This window comes from Thamnophis sirtalis, unplaced genomic scaffold (assembly GCF_051295495.1).
Source record: "Thamnophis sirtalis isolate CommonGarterSnake01/CBP01778 unplaced genomic scaffold, rThaSir2_p1.2 scaffold_2, whole genome shotgun sequence".
In the NCBI taxonomy this organism is placed as follows: Eukaryota; Metazoa; Chordata; class Lepidosauria; order Squamata; family Natricidae; genus Thamnophis; species Thamnophis sirtalis.
In genome coordinates this window covers 39895590-39916985 of record NW_028261382.1, presented here as the reverse complement: position 1 = coordinate 39916985, position 21396 = coordinate 39895590, and the positions used below count along the sequence as shown (strand labels likewise).

The 21396-nt window shown below is 46.9% G+C and overlaps 2 protein-coding genes across 2 annotated transcripts; both read left to right on the top strand.

Moving 5' to 3' along the window:
* Positions 1-1180: 1180 nt before the first annotated feature.
* LOC106543944 (acyl-coenzyme A thioesterase THEM4) lies at positions 1181-13767 on the top strand. Its single transcript, XM_087705043.1, has 7 exons — positions 1181-1547; positions 3141-3372; positions 4339-4498; positions 5968-6130; positions 7652-7762; positions 10187-10311; positions 10606-13767. The coding sequence occupies exons 2-7, from the start codon at positions 3241-3243 to the stop codon at positions 10671-10673; spliced, it is 759 nt and encodes a 252-aa protein (XP_087561169.1). The 5' UTR covers positions 1181-1547; positions 3141-3240; the 3' UTR covers positions 10674-13767.
* A 567-nt stretch (positions 13768-14334) lies between these two features.
* On the top strand, positions 14335-19599 carry LOC106543935 (acyl-coenzyme A thioesterase THEM4). Its single transcript, XM_087705045.1, has 6 exons — positions 14335-15404; positions 15703-15856; positions 17053-17221; positions 17551-17661; positions 18376-18500; positions 18878-19599. Exons 1-6 carry the CDS (start codon positions 15279-15281, stop codon positions 18934-18936), a joined length of 744 nt encoding a protein of 247 aa, XP_087561171.1. The 5' UTR covers positions 14335-15278; the 3' UTR covers positions 18937-19599.
* The last annotated feature ends 1797 nt before the right edge of the window (positions 19600-21396 follow it).

The following is a 21396-nucleotide window of genomic DNA, read 5'->3' as shown; positions in this document are numbered from 1 at the left end:
CCTATGAAGCGGTATATAAGTCTAACTGCTATTGCTATTAAGTTAAGCTATTTTTCCTGCCTATTTTTGCGGCTGTTTTTAAAAATCCTTGCATAAAGGAAAACCAGCAGGTCAGGAATTGGGTGGAGGCAAGCTCCCTGAGAGGCTCGCCTTCCAGCTGCGGAAGGGTCTTTCCCTTTTTTCCAGTTTGAGGCTGCAGCCCAAGCAGAGCCGATGTTCTTGGCACGAGATGAGCTTCGTATTTAATTTTTTTTTCCCTTGCATGATTCATCGGGGACAGTTCCAGGCGGGCGTTAAGCCATGATTTAATGCTGGTTCTTCTTCTGCCAGCAACCTCTGGTAAACGTTTTTGGTCCACTCCCGCTGCAGAGTGAAGTCATCTTGATGCCGAGGTGGCGCAGTGGTTAGGGTGTAGTACTGCAGGCTACTTCAGCTGACTGCTATCTGCAGTTCAGCGGTTCTAATCTCACCGGCTCAAGGTTGACTCAGCCTTCCATCCTTCCGAGGTGGGTGAAATGAGAACCCGGATTGTTGTTGGGGGCAATATGCTGACTCTGTAAACCGCTTAGAGAGGGCTGAAAGCCCCATGAAGCGGTATATAAGTCTAACTGCTATTGCTATTGCTATTGCTATGCCCAAAGGCTGCGGCTTTCTGCAGAAGGAAAGATGCTGCCAGCTGCTTTGAAAAAAGAGGGGTGGTTTCCTTGGGGAACTCTGCACATGCTCAGGGAATGCCTTTCCCTTGGGAAAAGGGGATTTTTGCCCCATGCACAAAAGCACTCAAGGGCCAGAAAGGTCTTAAATGAGAGTTTTGGGGCCTCTGAGCATGTGCAAAAGGCCGCTGCTCGTGCAAAAAGCACTTTTTGGCTCTGCAAGAGGGAGGTTCCACCCAGGTCGCGATTGACACTCCCCTTGGCCAATCAGGGAAGGCGAATGGATACGTCAGCGGCACCCTGCTGAGTCACGGTTTGATGTGTAAGGCTGGGGGTGCGGCTCGTCACGCCACACTAGATTGCCGGTCGGCTTATCCAATGGGAGAAGAGCAATGCTTAGGGAAGGCACGTGATTGGGGCATCCGAGTGGGCCGGACTGGCACATCTAAGGACCAATGCATGAGAGTCTTAGAAGAACTGGGGAGGCAGGGCAGCGCCTGATTGGATACCTCGCCTTGAGTGACAGACCCCCTTTAAAGGCACAGAACGCCTGGGAGGGATCGGGCGGCTAAATAGTGAGGAAGTGTGTGTGTGTGTTGGTAAGCGAGACATCACCATATTCTTCTCCATAAGGCGAGGAGACATTTCCTTACCTCGGCGAGCGAGTGGGGGGGAAAAAAAGAGAGAGGAGCGCGCTGAAGGGCGGGCGCATGCGCTGCGTGCACCACCACCCCCTTACGCCTGAAGAGAGCGCGGAGCCGCGCATGCGTCGGGGACAGCCCCGCCCACAAAGAAGACGACGACAACGAACGTGACGCGCGGCCACGCCCCCTCCCTCGCGTGACGTCATGAGCCGGCGTCTGACCTCGCAGCTCATTCCCGAGGGAGAGGCAGGTGAGTCAGGCGCGCGCTCGGCGGTTGGGGGTCGGAGGTCAGGGGGGGTCACGCGGGCAGGGAAGGAGGTCAAAGGGCAAGGGGTCGTGCTGGGGATACGGCCTTCCCTTCCCTTCCAGGCGGCGCCTGAGAGGAATGACAGCCCTGCCAGGTAGGCCTGCTGAGTTTCCCAAAGGGGGGAGAGAGGGGAGGGGGGGCACTGAAATAATCCCCCATTTGGTGGCTTCGGCCTCCTCGGTGAATTCTTTGTCGAGACAAAATAAAAATAAAACCCTGGCGTCGTTTAAGCAGGCAGGAGTCAAAAAATAAAGGTCATCATGTGAGAGAATATGTGGAACTAGATGGATGGATGGATGGATTATAGTTACATATTGGTGATACACACACACACGCACACCGACATGGAATGTACGTAATGATCTATAATGTATAATTATGGAGTATAGATCTAGAAATATGGCTATAAATAGGTATAGATTATAGATTAGGGGTGTGGGGGGGGGGTTAGAATTAGAATCCTTTATTGGGCAAGTGCTATTAGACACACAAGGAATTTGTCTCCAGTGTATAAGTGTGTGTGTGTGTGTGTGTGTGTACACAGAGAGCCTATGCATTGCAGGCAAATTCCTTGTGCGTCTAATCACAGGTGGCCAAGGATTTTAATACACATATGTACATACACATTCACACACACACACACATACATATACATACATACATACACACACAAACACACACATATACATATATACATACATACATACATACACACACATGCACACACATACATACACAGCTTATGCACCAGAGACAAATTCCTTGTGTATCTAATCACACTTGGCCAATAAAGGATTCTAATACACACACACACACACACACACACACACACACACACACACACACATATATATATATATATATATATATATATATATATATATAATATACATACATACATACAAACACATATATATATATAATATACACACACACACATATATATATATAATATACATACACACACACACGGATATATATATATATATTATACACACACACACATACACACACACAGTTTATGCACCAGAGACAAATTCCTTGTGTGTCTAATCACAGGTGGCCAAAAAAGAATTTTAATACACATATATACATACACATTCAAACACACACACACAGACAGACAGACATACATACACGCACACATGCACACACATACATACACAGCTTATGCACCAGAGACAAATTCCTTGTGTGTCTAATCACACTTGGCCAATAAAGGATTCTAATACACACACACATATATACACACACACGTGTGTGGGTATTAGAATCCTTTATTGTCCTGTCCTAATATTCCCTTGCAATCGTATCCATTTCATGTATTCATAATGATGTTTACACAATATATGTGTTACCTAATTCATGCTTGATGAAAAATAAATCAATCAATAAAAATCTGGCCTACCGGCTGGGGAAAATGAGGACTAGAGTCCGTGAGAACCCAGAAAGGATGGGGAACTAAGTTCAGTTAAGTTTAGCAACAAGATTAAAGCTGGGTCTGTGGTTAAACTGTCACTCACATTCGTTGGACAGGTGGAGCACTGACATTTTCCTCTCTTGCCTCTTGTTTACCTGGAGGAAGAGCTGAATTTGGCTGCCAATAAGGAGGCTGCTCTTTTGAATCACGGAAGTCATGCTGAGGAACTGGGCGAGGTTAGGAAGAGGTCTTCCTTGCTTCGTGACCCCTAGAAATGGGGCACAGGGCACAATCCTTCCCACGGGGGTCCCCCAGCGTTTCTCCCACAAGCTACAAGGAAATTCACACGTGAGTATCACAAAAAGAGTTTATTCGTTCTTTTTTCCTAACCAGCCCTGAGAATCTTGGGAGGGGGTTTAGTTTTTTTTGGGGGGGGGGGATAACTTTGATTGGCGGTGAATTTTCAGCCACCGTCTTCACGCAAGCTCTGGTTGTGTCTGATAAACACTGTTGCATGCATCGTAGCTTGTTTCCATTGGGTTTAGCATAACTCCATCAAGCCAGGTTTCGTGGCTTTTAAGCCAGGGTGGATAAGAATCATTTTTTTAAAAAAATATATATGTTAGATTTTTAAATTTTTTAATTGGATTTTTTTGCTTTTTTATCAAATGTATTTTAATAAAATGCTTTTGGAGTAAACAATCTATCTAAAGATAGTTTTCTATTTAAGACACATTCATAATTTATTCAGCATGAAATGGAGGTTAGGTAGCACGAGGCTGTATATTCTGAGTGGGTCAGAGGAGGAGCCAGTGGCTCTTTAAAACTCACGATTGAAATCAAGTTGATTGAAATCAAGTTGATTGAAATCCAGCCTTTTTACTAGTGATTTAAATCGTGATTTAAATCGTGATTTAAATTGACTTGATTTAAATCAAATCCACCCTGTTTTAAACCAGGGATGAGCACCTCTGGCCCCTTTACGACCTGTGGACTTCAACTCCCGGGAATTCTGGGAGTTGGAGTCCAAAGGTCATAAAGGGGCCCGGGGTTGCCCATCCCTCTTCTACGCCAGGTTTGGTGGGTGACCCAAGGTGACATCTCTTCCCCAAGTGACCAGGGCAGGTGAGCTTCAGAGATTTGAGGCATGTTTGAAGTAGTTTGAGTTTAAATCCCCCGGCCCTTGTTTTCCCCTCTGCGGTTATTTTACTAGCGTACAACATTGGGCTAATGTTGGGGGTTGGACTAGAAGATCTCCAAGGTCCCCTCTGGACTTCTTGTTGCACGTTCTAATGTCCACTTTCTGTTTTTCAGGCTTTTATACTCACGTCAGAGAAAAGTGTAGACCGGGCTGTCCCCAACCCCAGCTGGAGCCAAGAAATGATGCTCCAGTTCAACCGCTACATGGAGATGACGAAGGATGGCAGCTGGAAGAAGCTCCCATCTTACCGAAGTTTCTCTGATCATCTTCCAGGCAAGCTTTTCTTTCTTTTCTTCCTTCCTTCCTTCCTCTTTCTGTCTTTCTGTCTTTCTGTCTTTCCTTCTTTCTTTCTTCAGAAGCTTCCATCTTACCGAAGTTTCTCTGATCATCTTCCAGGCAAGCTTTTCTTTCTTTTCTTCCTTCCTTCCTCTTTCTTTCTTTCTTTCTTTCTTTCTTTCTTTCTTTCTTTCTTTCTTTCTTTCTTTCTTTCTTTCTTTCTTTCTTCAGAAGCTGCCATCTTACCAAAGTTTCTCTGGTCATTTTCCAGGAAAGCTTTTCATTCTTTCCTTCCTTCCTCTTTCTTTCTTTCTTTCTTTCTTTCTTTCTTTCTTTCTTTCTTTCTTTCTTTCTTCAGAAGCTTCCATCTTACCAAAGTTTCTCTGATCATTTTCCAGGAAAGCTTTTCCTTCCTTCCTTCTTTCTTTCTTTCTTTCTTTCTTTCTTTCTTTCTTTCTTTTTCTCTTTCCTTTCTTTCTTCAGAAGCTGCCATCTTACCAAAGTTTCTCTGGTCATTTTCCAGGCAAGCTTCTTTTTTTCTTTCCTTCCTTCCTTCTCACTCTCTATCTGTCTCTCTTTTCTTTCTTTCTTTCTTTCTTTCTTTCTTTCTTTCTTTCTTTCTTTCTTTCTTTCTTTCTTTCTTCAGAAGCTTCCATCTTACCAAAGTTTCTCTGATCATTTTCCAGGAAAGCTTTTCCTTCCTTCTTTCTTTCCTTCTTTCTTTCTTTCTTTCTTTCTTTCTTTCTTTCTTTCTTTTTCTCTTTCCTTTCTTTCTTTCTTCAGAAGCTGCCATCTTACCAAAGTTTCTCTGGTCATTTTCCAGGCAAGCTTCTTTTTTTCTTTCCTTCCTTCCTTCTCACTCTCTATCTGTCTCTCTTTTCTTTCTTTCTTTCTTTCTTTTCTTTCTTTCTTTCTTTCCTTTCTTCCCTTTTCTTCTCTTCCTTTCTTCCATCTCTCTTTCTCTTCTTTCCTCCCTTCCTCCCTTTTTGCTTTCCCTTTCTCTCTTCGTTGTTCTAGTTCTAAAAGAGAGGACCCAGTTGCAAGTGATTTTTCCCAGTGACCTTGTAACTGAACGGTGTCCTAAATGGATGGCTGTTAGTCGAAGGCTAAGGTTAGTCGTATCACCTCCAGCTCACCGCTGGTTCCTTTCTCTGACCCATCCCAAAAAATGGTACGAAACGTCCTTGGCTTGCGACTGTTCATTTAGTGACGGTTTGAAAGTAGAGCACACTGAAGTGTGTTTGCAGTCATATTTTTTTTAGACCTGAGAGCATTGCAGCATCCACGAGGTCAAAATTCAGGTGCCTCGTATTTAGCCGTTGCCAGAAAACGGGGCAAACATCTCCCGCCTCGCTTAGCAACATAAATTGTCGTGGTTGTAAGTTGAGGACTACCTCTAGTTTCACTTAGGAGGTCCAAACTCGACTAATGCTGCCTTTTTTTTGTTGTTGTTGTTGCTTCTGCAGAAGGACGCCAAAAGGAAGAACTCGGAAACCAAAAAAACCGCCTCTTTCTCCGAAGTATCGAAGGGGAAGGCTTGGGCTTTGAGTACGCCATGTTCCTGAAACCTTCGGAGAGGAGGGTGGCGGCCGTCTTCCAAATAGGGCCCTACCTCGAGGGGCGTTTGGGGTGAGCCTTAAGAAAAAAACACCAAACCCAGTTTAAATAATTCAGAGTATAAATCAGAAGAGAAGGGACCTTGGAGGTCTTCTAGTCCAACCCTCTGCTCAAGCAGGAGACCCTCTACCGTTTCAGACAAGTGGCTCTCCAGTCTCCAGTGATGGAGTAACTCACAACTTAACGGAGGCAACTTCTGTTCCACTGATTAATTCTCCCTGTTAGTAAGTTTTTCCTTAGTTCCAGATTCTTTCCATCCGTTGTTTCTTGCCCTGCTGCTTTCTGGTGCTTTGGAAAATAAGGAAACCAAGATTCTGCAGGCTTCATCTCCTTCTTGATTGCTATTCTATCAAAAGGTGGCTCTAATATAATTCAGAGGGACTCGGTGGCTTAGTGGCTAAGACGCTGAGCTTGTCAATCAGAAAGGTCGGCAGTTTGGCAGTTCGAATCCCCAGCGCCTAGCAGTTCGAGAGCACATAAAGAATGCGAGTAGAAAAATAGGAACCACCTTTGGTGGGAAGGGAACAGCGTTCCGGGCGCCTTCGGCATCGAGTCACGCCGGCCACATGACCAAGGGAGACGTCTTCGCACGGCGCTGGCTCTTCGGCTTTGAAACGGAGATGAGCAGCGCCCCCTAGAGTCGGGAATGACCAGCACCAATATACGAGGGGAATCTTTACCTGTGGCACATTCCCATCCTATTTCAGTAAGAACACGGGAGTAAAACACGACACACAGAATATAAAATTTGAAATCTTAACAGGACGATTAGAAACGTCGTTCTAAGCTGCAAAAATACATTTGTGTGTGTGTGTGTTTATATTTAAGTTCATTTCTTGTAGCTAGGAAATCTTCACTTAGAGGTTCTGTTTCTGTCTCTGTGCCATTCAGTGATACTAAACTATTGTTCTATTCCTTTCAATGTCGTCAGCCGTCCAGCATCATCTGGTGATGAGGTGGAGGCAAATCAATTTAATAAATACATACAAGTTTAAGGTAAAGGTTCCCCTCGCACATCTGCGCTAGTCGCTCCCGACTCTAGGGGGCGCTGCTCATCTCCGTTTCAAAGCCGAAGAGCCAGCTCTGTCTGAAGACGTCTCCATGGTCATGTGGCCGACATGACTCAATGCCGAAGGTGCAGAGAACGCTGTTATTACCTTCCCACCAAAGATGGTTCCTATTTTTCTACTTGCATTTTTTACGTGCTTTCGAACTGCTAGGTTGGCAGAAGCTGGGACAAGTCACGGGAGCTCACTTCATTACGCGGCACTAGGGATTCGAACCGCCGAACTGCCAACCTTTCTGATTGACAAGCTCAGCGTCTCAGCCACTGAGCCACCGTGTCCCTAAATACAAGTTTAATCATCAATAAATATGGATCTCTCTATATGGATCATCCCCTGGCATTGAACCTTCACCCAACAAAGCTCAGCCACCCCGTCCTGGTTTAAATCCCGTTTTGTGAGTTTGCAACTTCCCTCTTTCTTCAAGTATCTCTCATTCAGCTTTATTTTTATTCTGCCTCTTCTCAAGGTTCGCCCACGGCGGCGCCATCGCCACTATCCTGGACAGCACGGTAGGGGCCAGCGTCATCTTCATCACCCACAAGGTGGTGACCGCTAACCTCAACATAAACTACAAGAGGTCAGTGCCTCCTTAAGAAAGGAGAATTGAATTAAGGTTTGTTTTGGAGAGAATAGGGAATGGTGGGAGACCAAATCTTGTTTAAACCTGAAGTTTTTCTCCTAGGTATAATAGCAATAGCAGTAGCAGTTAGACTTATATACCGCTTCATAGGGCTTTCAGCCCTCTCTAAGCGGTTTACAGAGAGTCAGCATATTGCCCCCAACAATCTGGGTCCTCATTTTACCCACCTCGGAAGGATGGAAGGCTGAGTCAACCCTGAGCCGGTGAGATTTGAACCGCTGAACTGCTGATCTAGCAGTAGCCTGCAGTGCTGCATTTAACCACTGCGCCACCTTGGCTCTTGGAATAGAATAGAATATAGAATAGGAAATTAGAATAGAATATAGGAATGGAAATAGAAATAGGAATACAATAGAATAAAAAATAGAATAGAATATAGAATAGGAAATAAGAATAGAATAGAATATAGGAATGGAAATAGAATAGAATATAGGAATAGAAATAGTAATAGGAATACAGAATAAAGAATAGAATAGAATATAGAATAGGAAATTAGAATAGAATATAGGAATGGAAATAGAAATAGGAATACAATAGAGTAAAGAATAGAATTGAATATAGAATAGGAAATAAGGATAGAATAGAATTGGAATAAAGAATAGAATATAGAATAGGAAATAAGAATAGAATAGGAATATAGAATAGAATAGGAAATAAGAATAGAATAGAATAGAATATAGGAATAGGAATAGGAATACAGAATAAAGAATAGCAATAGCAGTAGACTTATATACCGCTTCATAGGCCTTTCAGGCCTCTCTAAGCGGTTTACAGAGAGTCAGCATATCGCCCCCAACAATCTGGGTCCTCATTTTACCCACCTCGGAAGGATGGAAGGCTGAGTCAACCCTGAGCCGGTGAGATTTGAACCGCTGAACTGCTGATCTAGCAGTAGCCTGCAGTGCTGCATTTAACCACTGCGCCACCTACCGGAGGGGTTTAAGAAAGATACACTTTATTTAATTATTCATGTACTAACTACGGCGCGCATAACTTATGCGCAGTATTGGGGAAAAAGAAAATACACCGTCAGAGCTAGATATAATCAGAAAAGTGTTGGCCTGCGCGGAAGCAGATAGGCTCACTCTCGAACTTAAAAATGAAGGGGAATCGGAATATTTTGAAGTCTGGAACAGATTTTATGACTGGTATAAGACAAGGGGACAAGACTGGAAGAAACTCTATATACTGTGTTTGGACAGAAGGATTGATAATGTATTTAGTAGGCTAATTGTCAATAGTTGTGACTAGCTGTATATAATGTTTAATGTATAGTCACTCCGACTTTGGGGCACTGCATTGTTTTGAATGTAAAAATAATAAAAATATATTGAAAAAAAGAGAAGAGAATAGGAATAGAAATAGAATAGAATAGAATAAATATTGGAATGTAGAATAGAATAGAATAGGAATAGAATAGACTAAAGAATAGAATAGACTAAAGAATAGAATAGAATAACAGAGTTGGAAGGGACCTTGGAGGTCTTCTAGTCCAACCCCCTGCTTAGGCAGGAAACCCTACACCACTTCAGACTAATGGCTATCCAACCTCTTCGTAAAAATCTCCAGTGTTGGAGCATTCACAACTTCTGGAGGCAACTTCTGTTCCACTGATTAATTGTTCTGACTGTCAGGAATTGTCTCCTTAGTTCTAAGTTGCTTCTCTCCTTGATTAGTTTCCACCCATTGCTTCTTGTCCTGCCCTCTGGTGCTTTGGAGAATAGTTTGACTCCCTCTTCTTTGTGGCAGCCCCTGAGATACAGGAAGACTGCTATCATGTCTCCCATAGTCCTTCTTTCTCTTAAACTAGACATACCCAGTTCCTGCAACCGTTCCTCATATGTTTTAGCCTCCAGTCCCCTTAATCGTCTTTGTAGAAGAAGAACCAAAATCGGAATTGGGCAGATGGGACATTTCTCAACTCTTCCGGGTGTGCCAATTTTGAGGGTTTTTTTCCTTTTTAATTCCAGGGTTAATATTTAACATTTGAGTTATCCGAGAAAGAAACATTGACTCTCTCTCTGTCGCTTTAAAATTAAGGCATTGACATCAAATCACAACTTTTTTTCCCCATAAGAATATAAACAAACCCTTTCTGTAAGGTTTGGTTTTGTTCCAAAAGTGAATCTCTCAGCCTCCTAACAAGATTGGGGGGAAAAGAATGACCACCAGACATGTCTTTGTATTATTTTTTTTGAATAGTATTGTGTTTGCATTGTCCAGGCAGGCTGCCTTGAACTTACGACGGCAATAGAAGCTCAGGTTTCTGTTTGTTAAGTCAACTCCCTTGCCGCGGTTGCTGAGTGAGGAACCTGCTGGCGTCTGGTAACCCTTGGCCTTTTTCCCTCCCCCTTCATTCAGTCCCGTGGCCTTGGGCTCCGTGGTCCTGGTGGACTCCAGGGTGGACAAAATCGAAGGCAGGAAGATCTTTGCCAGCGGCGAAATCCGGAGCGCGGACGGTCAGACCCTCCATGCAGAGGCCACCGGTAAGTCTGTCGTAGCATAGGGCCGCGGTCGTAACTTTGAGCGGCCACTCAGTGATCTGTCGAGAGTTACCTGTACAGAGTCACTTCAACCTGGGTTTCCCTTCCCCCCCCCCATTCCCCAGACTACAGTTCCCAGAATCCCAAGCAGCGTGGTCAAAAGCCCTCCAGGTGTTGAGAAATAGAGGGCAGGAGTGGCTACCTTGATTGCCTGATTCGGTTTTCGCTAATATCCTACTTTCCTAGCCTCGAATTGTCTATTTCTCCTTTGTTTCTCTCCTGGTTTTTTTTTTTAAGGTCTCTTCATCGAACTGCAGCCCTCCTCTTCGCCCCAGAAAGAAACGGATCCCAGCATCTTCCTTTAACGGACATCCACAGACCCAGCTCCCCCTTCCTCTTCCTCAGCTCTCCCACTACAAGCCCCGCTCAGAGCTTCATCGGTGTCTCTCCTGCCTTCTTTGCACAACTGGGGGGGAACAACAACAGGTCAAAATTGGAACTCTCACACCTGTTTGGCACCTTGGTGGCGGAGGAGGCCGTGAATCCCAAAAAGCTATATTTCCCGTCGGGTTGTCACCTTGTAACTCTTGATCTGGGTGCCCTGGTTCTGAAGCCCGATGGGTGTTTTCCGGCTGCTTTCGAACTCGCTCCCCGATTCTCGACCCTTCGAGCGTGTGTTTTTATTTTCACCCTTTTACACGTGGCAGAAGTTTTCTTTTGGGCCGAGCTTCCGAACGGGTGGAGTCGAAGAAAAACATCGATATTGGACTGTGGGGTTGTTGGGGATGGTGGGGGGGGGGTGTCTCTCTCTCCTGGGTGGTTTCCTTGCAGATGTTTCTGGACCCAAGTTTGCAACGGCAACAAGGCTAGAAGGAGTGGGGTTTGAGGAGGAAGAGGAGGACTCTCCACAGTGACATTCTAACCCAGGGGGTCGGAATCTAACCTTAAACACTCAAAAGGAGCCACAAAAGTCCTCTCCGGATGCCCCCCCGTTCAATTCTGGAGCTGACCGGAAGCCCGGTTCCCCCACCATAGAGTCTTCACCTAGCGCGGCCTCCTCCTTCCTCTACCGGTCCTAATCGAAAGCCCTATCAATTGTGGAGCCGACCAGCGAACAGGGAGCCGCAGCCGAGGGATGAAAAGAGCCACATGCGGCTCCGGAGCCACAGCTTGCCGGCCCCTGATCTATCTTATATCCAGATTGTCGCTTTTGAGAGCCGCTCTTCTTGGGGATGGTTGCAGAGAAGGAGGTTGAGTGAAAAGGGAGACCCCCCCCAGGTGCCGTACGGTCCAGCGGGGCAGCCTTACCTGGTTGGTCACCGACACCTGAGAAGGTTTCTGCCCAAGTGCTGACAATCACAGCATCCCGCATTCAACAACCTCTTCACTGGGTCTTCTCGCGGTCTGTGCGGTGCCAAACCTTATGCCTTGGGGTGCCTCGTTAGATGCCTACCTCTTTGCCCCGCCTTCTGAGTGCCTTGTGGGAGGATTATTTAGTACTTACCCTACTTCTACACAAGTATTTTACATGTTGGTTTGAGTAACCGCGAAATTGCAAACGAGAAAGTTAAAATATAATTTATTCTCTACAATGTGTCTGCTCTTGTTTCGTCCTTGGGAAACGTTTTGCGTAAATTCTTTTTCTTCCTGGCTTTCCTGATGACGGCTGGGAGCTAAGGAGAAAAACGGTCACAGGGTCAGGGATGGCAAAAGAGGAGACCATGTCCACATCCCTCACGGCCTGTATGGTCATTCGTTAATTTTAATTTAAGGGTCCCCTGGGTGGAGAAATACCAGAGATGCGTTACATAGAACTCGGCCTCTCTTGTGTAACTTGGCATCTTCAGTGCCAGTTGAGCAACAGGTTGCTGGTTCAATCTCGGAGAGAATGTGCCCACGAATCTGGGATTAAGGCCAGGTGAACGTATCCAGGTTTATTGTGGAAAGTTCTTGGCATAAATCATTTGGGGAGGGGGGGACCAGCCACTTCTCAAGTCCTCCTAGATTTTGAGGGTGTATCTTCACTGGAAGGAAGACACTATAGGCTTACTCCAACTGGTCCTGGGTGACTTTCCCCCACTGCTGATGGAAGGGAGGGGACTCTTAAAACTGTTGGGAGTTGAGTTCTGCCCGAAGAAAGAGCTTCAGAGAAGAAGACACGCTTCCCAAGAGCTCAGCGGTTCAGACGGTTCAGAATGCATCGTGTTTTGAGGAGCGTCAACCAGAGGGTCAAAAGGATTGGCCACCAGGAAACCTCGTGAGTCAACAACGAAAGGACTCTTGGTGCAACATCCCCGTTTGCTGTCCCGAAGGACCACCCTCTCCAAATAAACTTCTTCATCCCTGGTTTTGGAGGACCATCTAAAAGGTTCTGGGATCCTAAGGAGATGCTGGAGGATCCTCAGAAGGTTGAGCCTCCTGCATTCAGAGAGGGAACTCGGAGCCTAAGAGACCTGGCGGGATGGACAGAGAAGATAGAAGACCTGCAAATAACCCACCCATGTCCCTTGAAGCGTCCTGTGGGGTCCCTCAACGCAAGTATCTTGTCTTCCTTCCCACCAACGGCCCCACCAGCCTCTCCAGGACCTTGGCTTCCCCAACCCCAAGTTGGGAGCCGAGAGATGATGGACCAGTTTGAGAAGTTCGCCAAGATGTCCGAGGACGGCTCGTGGCAACACTTGCCGAGTTATGAGAACGGTCTCGCAGGTATCCTGGTCCTAAGCCATGTATTGAATGGGAAATTCCTAGGTAATTGGACGATTAATTTGATGTACTGTCTGTTGAAATTCTTAGGCGTGTCTTAAGTCTTTGTTGCACCCTCAAGGTAATTGAAACTTAAGATGTCTCCAATCCAAAAGGACACGAGAAAAGTTTCATCCTTGTAGTTAATGTGTGTTTAAATGGATTCTACCTGTTCATTTTGTTCCTGAAGCATGTGAACTTCACAGCTCAGGTGACAAAAACTGTGTCCTAGGTTTTCGGAATTAAGTGGAAACTTCACGCTGTCTATTCCCCACGGAGTAGTGGTGTTGAAAAAATTAAGGATTTGATTTAACGACAAAACCAACTAATAGGAGACAATTATGAGGGATTAATTCGTTTTTATTAAGTTGCAACAAACCTTACTGGAGCAGCGTGGCAAGTTGTAAAGGAGGGGCACAGGAAGCCAGGCGTGGGTGTAAGATAGAACAGAGGTGAAACAGCCGATAGTTTAGGACATTATAGGAACTTCTCTTTTTGTATTCTTCCTACGTACTTCTCCGCAACATTCCAAAATGAACTTCTCCTTTTCGATATGTCATGTTTGTCTTGTGTATGGAAACGCCTTGAGAATGCTCAGTGTGGGACACGCTGCACGCTTGACAGGCACTTACCTTTTACGCACGTGTTTTTATTACATGTTGGTTTGAATGACAGCCTGGCGATTGCAAACGAGAACAATAAATGTACTCACTCTTTTATGTGTATCTTGTTTCATCCTTGGGAACCGGTTTGCGTAAATTCCTGCTGTTCTTCCTGATTTTCCTGATGCCAGCTGGGTGCTAAGCAGGAAAATGGCCACAAGTCAAGGATTGGGGGTGGGGGTGGGGAGATAATTTCCAAACCCCTCATTAATTTTAATTTAAGAGTCCCCCAGGTGGAGAAATACTCTTAAACACAGGTTCCAGGAACAAGTTGGTTTTTGGAAGAGGGAAAAACTTCCTAGAAAAAGGATCAGCAATCTGCGGCTCCAGAGCCGCATGTGGCTCTTTCGTCCCTCTGTTGCGGCTCTCTGTCACCGGTCGGCTCCACAATTGATAGGGCTTTCGGTTAGGGCAGGTGGAGGAAAAAGGACGCCACACTAGGAGGGAGATTACAGTGGGGGGAACCGGACTTCCAGTCGGCTCCAGAATTGAATGGGGGTTTCCGGTTAGGACATTTGTGGCTCTATGGATAGTGTTTAAGGTTGCCGACCCATGTCCGAGAACATGGCTATGGCCAAGCAAACCTCATAAAGGTGTCCGAGATACAACTGGGAACCAGATTTGGGAAATGACAACCTGGTGAGAAAAACTTTGGTCTCACCATCAGTATTCCTGGTCCCTGGCTGTGCTCAAGCCAAAGTGGATTGTTTCTTAAGGAGATCTTTTGCAAGATCGAGAGATAAGAACACAAGCAAGCAGTCGGTCCTTGGTAGCCTCGCATCGCAGCCAACAAGGACACGCATTCAATTCCGCAGCAACTACGATTGTTGGCCGAGCAGGCCCAAAAACAGCCAGGGAAGTGATTGGGAAACGGGCCCTTCGTCCGTCAACAGGAGTGCTGAATTCCCACCAGCCTATCAAACACTTAGGAGCCCCGGGGGATTGGCGGCACAAGGAAACGACAGCCGGTCGCCAGCCATCAACACGGCAATCGGACGACAATTGTAGTTGCTGCATCACATGAACACAAGTCACGGAACAGCCCGAAGCTTGTCTTCCAGTGGAAATTCCCTGAAGATGGGTTCCAGCGTGAGTTCCAAAGCTTGGAAGAGAAGAATCTCTGGTGACCGACCCAAATTTAATCTCACATCATTATCTTGGGAAACATATTTGCCTTCGCTCGGGAGATGCTTTCTTACTAATAGGAGGGCCCGCGTCTGTCAAGTTGAGCATGATGGAGCTATGTATCATCTCTGCTTGCACCTCTAACTCTAACCATAATCCTAACTGTGGACATCTTCAAAGCCTGCCAAGCAACAAGCATGCTTATTTGATCTACTCTTTGATCTTTTCCAAGAAGGAAACTTCTCAAGTCCTTCTCGATTTTGAGGGTGTGTCTTCCCTGGAAGGAAGGAACAATAGCCTTAAGTCCAATTGGTCCTGGGTGAACTTCCTCCACTGCTGACGGAAGGGAGGGACCTATTAAAGCTGTTGGGAGTTGAGTTCTGCCCGTAGAAAGAGCTTCAGAGCAGAAGACACCCTTCCCAAGAGCTCAGACGGTTCAGAATGCATCGCGTTTTGAGGAGCGTCAACCAGAGGGTCAAAGGATTGGCCACCAGGATACCTCGTGAGTCAACAACGAAAGGACTCTTGGTGCAACATCCCCGTGTGCTGTCCCGAAGGACCTCCACAGTGAGTATTGGGGAGGGTTTAAAAAGAAGGGGAGGACCACCCTCTCCAAATAAACCTCTTCATCCCTGGTTTTGGAGGACCATCTAAAAGGTTCTGGGATCCTAAGGAGATGCTGCTGGAGGATCCTCAGAAGGTTGAGCCTCCTGCATTCAGAGAGGGAACTCCGAGCCTAAGAGACCTGACGGGATGGACAGAGAAGATAGAAGACCTGCAAATAACCCACCCATGTGCCTTGAAGCATCTTGTGGGCATGAGTGGGGTCCCTCAACGCAAGTATCTTGTCTTCCTTCCTTCCCAGCAACAGCCCCACCAGTCTCTCAAGGACTTTGGTCTCCCCAACCCAAGTTGGAGCCGAGAGATGATGGCCCAGTTTGAGAAGTTCACCAAGATGTCCGAGGACGGGCCGTGGGAACGCATACCCAGTTATAACAACTGCGTGGACAGTATGCCAGGTCAGTCTTTCCATCCCGCTCAAAAAATTTCCTCCCGGAGCGGCCTTCCTTCTCCAAACGTCCGCTTGTTAGGAAAGTTCTCCGTCTTCGTCCTTTGGTTTGCCCGAATCGTGGTCCTTCCCCTCCACGGGGGTTGCTCAACCTTGCGGAGATGGGCGAATTCCGATTTCTGGGAGTTGGAACTCCACCCATCTTCAATTTGGCAATTCTTGGGTAATGCCACCTTAGATGCCCTCAGGTCGTAGGATGCAAGTTCTGGCTCTCAAAACACGTCACAAGTTAAAGGTCGCGGTCCTCAACTTGGCCTCTTGAAGATGAGTGGGCTTCCAGCTCTCAGAAACCTGAGCTCAAGTTATGGGTGTGTAAGATGCTGGTTGGGGGGTCAGATAATGTGGGTGCAATTAAGGACAAGAGACCCACCTCTGAAGCGGAAGAAAATTCCCAAATCCAAGTTTTGCTTTTAACATGCGGGGATAATTTTCCACCAACTTTTCTCCCGTAGCCTGGTTCAAAAATTAATTCCCAATCGTCACCCTTGTGACATCCCCCCAACCAATTCTCCTTCCCCCCCACCCCAAATATTCTAAAGGTAAGAATTCCCCTTGCACATCTGCGCTAGTCGTTCCCAACTCTAGGGGGCGGTGCTCATCTCCGTTTTCAAAGCCGAAGAGCCAGCGCTGTCCGAAGACGTCTCCGTGGTCATGTGGCCGGCATGACTCAACGCCGAAGGCGCACGGAACACTGTTCCCTTCCCACCAAAGGTGGCTCCTATTTTTCTACTTGCGTTTTTTGTGTGATTTCGAACTGCTAGGTTGACGGAAGCTGGGACAAGTAACGGGAGCTCGCTCCGTTATGCGGCGCTGGGGATTCGAACTGCTCTTTTTTGATCAACAAGCACAGCGTCTTAGCCACTGAGCCACCCTTGATTTCTTTCGTAGCCTGGTTCAAAAATTAACTCCCAATCGTGACCCCCCCCACTCCCTGCAACCAATTTTACTTCCCCCCCCCCCGCCAAATATTCTATGTCTGGATGATTTTTCCTCCTCCCTGGGGGGGACAGCATTTCTGATCTCTGTTTTATTTTAGCCCGAACCGCAAATCTAATAAAAATAAAGAGAATTTACTTTTTCCAAACTTTAAATCTCTTCGTTTTTTCTTTCGTCGTTTTTTTTTTCCTCCCCGCCTCCCTTTCGTAGTCCGCAGCAAATCAGGGTACACGCCGAGAAAGCATCAAGACGCCTGCTTGTTCGTCCGAAACGTGGCTACCGAAGGCCGCGGGTTCGAGTTTGCCATGTTTTACAACGACTCGGAGAGACGGATGATGGTCCTTCTCCAACCGGGGTCCTATTTGGAAGGGATGATCGGGTGAGCTTGGAGAGGTTGATCGGAGGCCGCGTCTCCACATCCCGTCGGACATTCTTCCAGTCTGTTTTCTAACGTTGAATAAAATTAACAAGAAGGGACCTTTTGGTCATCTAGTCCAATCTCCCCCCCCCTCCCCAAGCAGCCCCTCAAATACTAGAAGATGCTATCATGTCCTCCCCTAGTCCTTCTTTTCCTTAAAACTGGACATCCCCAGTTCCTGCAACCGTTCTTCGTATGTTTTAGCCTCCTGTCCTCTAACTGTTGCTCTTCCCCGCGCTTTTTCCGGTCCCCTCCCGCCTCTTCCGATGTCGACTCCCGCCTCGATCCAGATTCGTGCACGGGGGGGCCGTGGCCGCCATCCTGGATCACACCTTTGCGAGTTGCGGCATCTGCGCCTTCGGCATCGTGCTGACCGCCAACCTTTCCGTGAACTACAAGAGGTAAGCGAGGACTCGGTGTCTCCTGGCGCCCCCCAGGTTGAGCGCGGAGGGGTCCCTCGGCTAATAACCACGGTTGAGCCCCAGATTTTTCCGTGGCTGAGTGAGACGCCGGTGCCGTGAATTTTGTCCGATTCTACCAACTCTTGTCTTTCTATTACGCCGTCTCGGAGAGAGACGGGCGGCTTGCTTCTCCGGCCTATAGGCGGTCCTCGTCTTGCGACTACAATGAAGCCCGAGGTTTCTGTTGCTAAGTGAGACATTTGTTCGGAGAGGTTTCGCGCCCCCCCCCCCCACTTTATGATCCTTCCTTGCCACCCTTGTTAAGGGAATCCCTCCGGTTTTCAATTTCATAACGCCGCCGTTAAATGAAGCGGGCTTCCCCGTTGGCTTTGCCGGTCGCAAAAGGGGATCGTGTGACACACACACACACCCCAGGGGACACTGCAACTGTCGTAAATACAAGTCAGTTGCCGAGGATCTGAATTACGAACTGTGCGGCCACGGGGAATGCAGCCAGGGTTGTCAGTGTGGAAATGGCCCTAAGTCGCATCGTAGCTTTGCACAGTCACTGAATGAGGACTGCCTGAATTCCTAGCCTGTATTTCCACTTGGATCTTAGCAAAGCCAGACCAACCAGCCTGGATAGATCCCTCTGCTTTGGCTGCAGGCAGGGGAGAACCCACAGAGAGATTTAACCATCCTTCCCCCTTCCAGCCTCATCCCGCTGGGCTCTGTAGTCCTCGTGGAAACCAAGGTGGAGAAAGTAGAAGAGAAGAAGATATTTCTGTCCGGGTGTGTGCAGAGCGCTGATGCACAAAACCTTCACGCAGAAGCCACAGGTGAGTTCACCTGTAGAATCCAGCGGGGGCCCTCTGGTTGGCTCTCATCCTTGGGAAAAAAAGGTCTCTTTTGAGCTTCCTTCGGAAGAAAAGAAAAACAAGAAAAGGGCGCAATCCACGTTTATCTACTCACCTTTCTGTTTTCCTTGTCTCCTTTTTCTCATCTTCTGGGTTTCTCCTCCCTTTTAGCGCAGATGGGCCGGGTGGAGGACAGGTGTCTCTTGTTCTTCTGCAGGGCGGGTGTGGTTCAGCAGGTGTGGTGGAACCCCCGGAGACACAACTCAGCCAAAGGGAGAAAAGCATCCACATCTCCTCTCCCAACAATTTCCTCCTCAAATCCAATCCTTTTCTCCATCTCTTTGTCTCCCCGGCTGCAGCTCTCTTGATCCATCTGGACGTGAAGACTTCTTCCCATCCAGTGACCAACTCCAACTGATTTTCCCCGCCAACGGCGGCCGTTTGTGGGATTCTCACTCTTCCGACCGAGACTTCCTCAAGAAAAGCGCGAGGCAGATTCCTGGTCCCGACAAAAAACCCCTTTTATGAAACGCGTGTGAATTCCTCTCCTTCCACACGCAGCCCAGGCCTGGCGAACAGTCTTTCAAAGGAGTATTTATGACCACAGACCTTATCTAGCTTGGAAAGCTGCCATGTAAATATTTTCCAAATGAGGAATGACTTGGGCACAGAGTCTCAGAGATTCACGGACAGATCTTCACACTCCTGAAACGAACGAATGAACAAACTAACTAATTGTCTCCTGCAAACTCCACTCCCCTTCTGCTCCTCTTTTATTCCCCATGGGAGGGGCCATTCATCTGTGGCTTTACTCCCAAGTCGACCCCTGTTCTTTAGCTGTTCCCTTCCTCTGGCAACTCTGTGCATGCACACACTGGGAACAGGCTCCAGCTGTTCTTCTGCCTCACTGATGTCCAACTCCGAAGGCAGCTGATAATTGTCAGACGGCCCTGGCCCCCTTTCTGCCTCCGACACAGACCCCTCATCAGAGCCTTTCCCAGACTCCAGGACTGGCCCAGGTTCCTCCCCAACCCTCCTCACTGTCTGAATCAGCTGCCAGTTACACTGGCGGGGCAAAACACTCACAAAGTTTCCTGAAATCTCAACTTTTTTTGGGGGGGGGGGGTTGGAAAAACAGCCGGATAAGTGTTATTTGCACACCCTTGAAGGAGAAGCTGGGATTGGAGACTCAAAACCTTGTTTCTCTTCCCGGGGGGCGGTGGGGAATAGACTTTCAAAATGATTCATGATCTCCTCTTGATTTTGCAAGCGGGAAATCTAGAATCTTCTCCCAGTTCTGCCAGAAGACCCATCATCTTACAGGAATGGGAACAGGGTTTTTTCCCCCCCTGCCTTCCCAAGTTTCTAAATATGTTTATAGTCCAGGTGATGAAAGCTTCCTTTTGCAAAATTAAAAAAAACAAACATTAAGTGAATGTCGTTAATTATTTGGAGAATAATTATTTGGCCACAGTAAGGAAGTGGCTTGTTATTACCTTCTTCGGAGATATTTCTCAACTGCTCTTATTTTAGTATCCATTCAAATACTATCCAGACTTAATGCTGTTTGCTTTCCAAGCCAAGATGTGGTCCCTATTAATTATATTTTCCTAATGAAGTGTCTTCTTTGGTAGAGAACAGCTCTGGATTAGCTTCATGAAGCAGATAGTCAACTTGGTTCTTAATACTTAAAAAAAATAACGGAATGCTTAATGGCAATTTATTTTGTGGGTGAGAAATGTTTATTTATATACTCTATATAAATTCAAGTGCCCTGAATCTATTTTGTTCTCAAAAGTGGCTTTCCTGTGAAAAATTGAGTCGTAACCCCCTCTTTTTCCCCCCCTCCTAAAACTGGTGTCACTTAACAATGGGGGCTTAAGCATCCATCTCCTGGAGAGGCTCTGGGTTCACGAGGAAGGTTTTGGAGATCATCGCTAACACATTTTGAAATCTTTGGCTCCTGGCTAAACAGGGAGCTGTCCGTCATCCTGGCATTTTGGCAGCTGTCCCTGGTGCTGAAGTAGAATAGAGGCGTGGCCTTGTGTTGAACGGAATAAATAACAATCCCAGAGCTGGAAGGGACCTTGGAGGTCCTCTAGTCCAACCCCCTGCTCAAGCAGGAGGCCCAATCTCTTCTTTTAAAAACCCAACTTCAGAAGGCGAGCTGTTCCATTGGTCTCACTGCCAGGAAATTTCTCCTTCGTTCTAAATTGGTCCTCGCCTAGAATTAGTTTCCATCCGTTGCTTCTCATCCTGCTTTGGAGAACAGGTGCCCCCCCCCCTCAAATATCAGCACCCTGCTATCATGTCCCGTCCCGCCCTAGTCCTTCTTTTCAAGAGCCGAGGTGGTGCAGTACTGCAGGCCACTTCAGCTGACTTATCTGCAGTTCAGCGGTTCTAATCACACCGGCTCAAGGTTGACTCAGCCTTCCATCCTTCCGAGGTGGGTGAAATGAGGACCCAGACTGTGGGGGGCGATATGCTGACTCTGTAAACCGCTTAGAGAGGCCTGAAAGCCCTATGAAGCGGTATATAAGTCTAACTGCTATTGCTAACTGCAAGTGACGTTCCCAATTCCTGCAACCGTCATTCATAGTTTTTGGCCTCCGGTCCCCTAATCGTCTTCGTTGCTCTTCTCTGCACCCATCCCAGAGTCTCCACATCTTTTTTTATATTGTGGCAACTGGATGAGTAAAAGAATAGGCTCATGAAGCATGAGGATTGCAGTCTAAGGAGGCCCAACTGGGCCAAAAGGAAACATTTAGCCTCCCGAGAGCATTTTCAGTCTCTCAAAGAGAACGGGCAATGTTTAATGGGATGTGGGAATGGCCTTGAGGAACGAGTGGAAGAGTTTCTGCCTTGGGAACAGACAGAT